The 3494-nt window shown below is 50.5% G+C and overlaps 1 protein-coding gene across 1 annotated transcript in view; it reads left to right on the top strand.

The window, feature by feature from the left end:
- Window positions 1–2800: 2800 nt before the first annotated feature.
- The window catches only part of LOC124232241 (KH domain-containing protein 3-like), a 1602-nt gene continuing 908 nt past the window's right edge, over window positions 2801–3494 (top strand). Inside the window, exons 1-2 of the mRNA XM_046649201.1 lie at window positions 2801–2969; window positions 3159–3338. Of these exons, the coding sequence (XP_046505157.1) occupies window positions 2801–2969; window positions 3159–3338 (349 nt within the window). The remainder of the gene's footprint in view (window positions 2970–3158; window positions 3339–3494) is intronic.

Here is a 3494-nt window from a genome sequence, read left to right as displayed (position 1 = left end):
GGGTCAATTTGGCCTTGGTGATCCCTTGATCTAGAGGGGATTGGGGAGGGGGGGAGGACATAGTGGTGACTGGGCACATGTGTGTGGTGATAGATTATAATTTGCCTTTGGGTGGTGAAGCTGATGTAGTCTACACAGAAATCAAAATATCATGATATACACCTGAAATTTATATGATATTATAAATCAATGTTACTGTAATAAAAAAATTTTAAAGAAAAACTGAAACACCAGGCTTGTGGCAATGAAAGAGGTTGAATATCTAAAGGCAGACAGAAGAGGAGGTGGGAGTTAGGACTCAGATCCACCTCCTCAAAGGGAGTGTCGACGAAAATAATCCATAACCAATCTATAAATGAAAATTTGGGTGAGTTTATTGAGCTTAAATCTTAGGATTATAACCTGGGAGAGTCTTTCCACAAAGGAAGAGAGCACTCCAAAGAAGTGAGGGTACACAGGGTAGTTATATACCCTCAAAGAGGGTGTTTCACATATGACTGAAATGTCCCTCCCACAATAGTCACAAGATTGCCCTGTCTGCACAGCGCTTGATGGACACAGCAGGGAGTGGGTCTGCTATCTTGGTGGGCATAGCAGGAGGCAAGTCTATTGTCTCGAGCTGCGTGGTCACAGGTGAGCACAGCAATCAGTTTCTAGCCTAAGGAAAGATACTTAATCCTTAAGGAGATGCCAACATTGGGAGGGGGAGGGAAGTTGCACCTTTATCTCAAGGGCCTTTTGCTCTTGCCATAGGGAATCTCTAAAGCAGATATACAATGTGTGCTCAACGGCCTCTGTCAGGCCCTTTTGGAAAGGCAAGGTCAGGCCGAATTAGGTTTACACCAAATGACTTCCTCATATACTCCAATATATCCTATTACTTGCCATTTTTATTTGTCAGGAGAAATGCAGGAGTTTTTATCTGCAGTTGTAGGTAGCAGAGTGGAGTGCATGGCCATGGTGGTGGGCACATTCCCACCAGCATGTTTGGCCTTAAAGACTGAGTTTCTTTTTCCTTGACCTTCTGGACTTTTCTGGTTACTTCTCATCTTCGGCCTGTGTTTGGCCTTGTGAGGCTGCAGCTTGATGTCTGGACCTTGACTCCCTGGGAAAGGCAGCTCACTCATACACTAAGGAGGGACAGAAAGACCTGGTTGTGTTAAACAACAGTTGGTTGTGCTGAATGTGCACAGCTGCAGTTAGCAAAGCTTATCTCAAACGTTTTTTGCTCTAGCGGAGATTTTTTAACTTCTTTGTGCTGGGTTTCACTTTCCTCCTCCGGTGTCCAGAGCACACGGACCATCTTCTGTTGGGTGTACTCAACTGTCTCTGACAGGTTAAGGAAGAACCTGGAAATGTGGTGGCCTCTGGGGAGGGAACTTATCTGTCAGGGCTCAGGAGGAATTGTCTGTAGAGCTATTAGCTGGTGTGCCCCTTTAAAAACCAGGTGTCCTTGAGGGTCATGTCTGGACTCTGCCCCAGCACTCATGATGATAACAGTCCTGGTTTGGCCAACCCAGCTGCTTTCTCATGGGAGAGAGCACCAAGACCCTCACAGGCTGAGAGAAGACGGAGGCCCTCCAGGGCGGGGGATGGGGGACTGGGGACAGGGGGCGGGGGCCCTGGTCCTTGGAATGCAGGTTGTACCGGGACAGTGCCCCTCGGCAAGCATGCAGCCCTTGCTCCTCTGCCTACCTAAGCAAGCTTCTCTCAGGGGTCAGGGGGTGGTATCGGATGCACATTGCCTGTCTAGCCAGCCACCACTGGACCTTCCCTGTAAGTAACTCCAAGTAAACCCCTATGTCTCATTCTCAGGGTCTTTTCTTCTGTCTCTCGGCAACCTATCCCACACTGCTCACCCAATCGGGCATGTGGTGGGACAGTGGGGCTGGGGGGGGGACTTACTTTAGCCCTTGAATATCTTTTTTACTCCTTGAGTTTTTTCTTTTTCTTTGTTTCTGAAATTTTTTGAGGTAACATTGATTTATATTATATAAATTTGAGGTGTACGTTGTTGCATTTCAATTCTGTAGAGACTACAACGTGGTGATCACCCAAAGTATAGTTTCCATCACCATACAAATGTGCCCCAGTTTTTGCTTTTTCTATGCATGTAAGTAGATTTCCCATTAGTTATTCTAGAGCCAACCCTGAAGGCCTAGTGGGTAACATTTGGAGCTCTCACTGCTTCCACCACCTGAGTTGTTTCCCAGTGGCAGAACCATACCACCCCTCTGTCAGTTGCCATGCTGTGGTGGGAGCTCACATAGAAGGATTTACAACTAGGATATATAACCACACACTAGGGCTTTGAAGAGAGGAAAACAAAAGTTATTCCAGCCTCCCAGGAATGCCAAACTGGTTCCATCAAAACTGAAAGGCACCTGAGTCTCTGCAAATATCACTTTGCTCCTCTGAAGGATATTGTCCTGATGTCGGATCTTCCCTATCTCCCTGAGTCCACACTTAAGGTTGCTGCAGCTTCCCAGATGGTAGCCTTACGCCAGGAGCTCTGCCCTTCCCTCCCAGCACACGGGAAAAGGGCAGATCCCAACGTAGGCATCGCTGCGAGAGTGTCCCAGGTGCTCAACTCAGTGCCCCTGCACCATCCGGGGAAGACATCTAGGCTGCCAGGTTTGGGAGGCGAGGCCTTGAATCCAATGGGAAGGCCCTAATGGGGAGGGGCTTGCCAAAAACCCTTCAAATAAGGCAGAGGCCAGGGCGCTACTGCGGCAGTCGGTCCCAAAGGCAGCCTTAGGGTTTACAACTGTACCACGGTCCCTGCGGGGCCCACCAAAGCATGGCTACTCCCAAGCGGTTTACCACGCTCCTGCAGCTGGAGCAGCAAGAAGGGACTCTATTTGAGGTGCTCGGTAACCCCACCAAGCGGCCCTACTGGTTCCACTCCGTGTACCTGAAGAGTCCAAAAGCAGTTCATCTTGAGGCATGGCTGGTGGAAGCAATCTTTGGTGAGTGGGCCTGAGAGGGGCAGCGATGCTGCTTCCTCCCTATCCCATCCCCCAGAGTGGCTGGGCACCTTGGCAAGCCTGTCCTGTGGCCCGGGCCCCAATCCAGGCCCCTCCGCACCCCACCTCCTTCACTTCCTTCATCACCGCCCCCAAGCACCACCCCTGGAGACCTCTTTGTCTCCTGCGCAGGCCCAGGCGGAGAGCACATTCCGCACGTCGAGTGTGTGTCGCAAACCCTGCTTCACGTTAATCAGTGGGGCCGCGAAGGCGAGGCTGAGATCTTGATATTTGGTCGGCCTGATTACCAGAAGGATGTATGCAAGATGATCATGAGCTTGGCTGACTATCACCGCCAACTCCAGGCACAAAGTATGGGCTGGGGAGAGCGAGGGTGCCCCGGGCAGGCCCTGGTTCCTTGGGAGGGATCCTGATGCTTCCTGGCTGTGGTTGGGCGGCAGTCTCATCCTTAGCTCGCCCAAGAGAAGTTTTCTTCTTTGCAAGGGATCTCCAAGGCCGAATTGACCC

This window comes from Equus quagga, unplaced genomic scaffold (genome assembly GCF_021613505.1).
Source record: "Equus quagga isolate Etosha38 unplaced genomic scaffold, UCLA_HA_Equagga_1.0 HiC_scaffold_367_RagTag, whole genome shotgun sequence".
NCBI classification, from domain to species: Eukaryota; Metazoa; Chordata; class Mammalia; order Perissodactyla; family Equidae; genus Equus; species Equus quagga.
The sequence above is the reverse complement of the archived record's forward strand: the minus strand, read 5'-3'. Positions and strand labels throughout refer to the sequence as shown.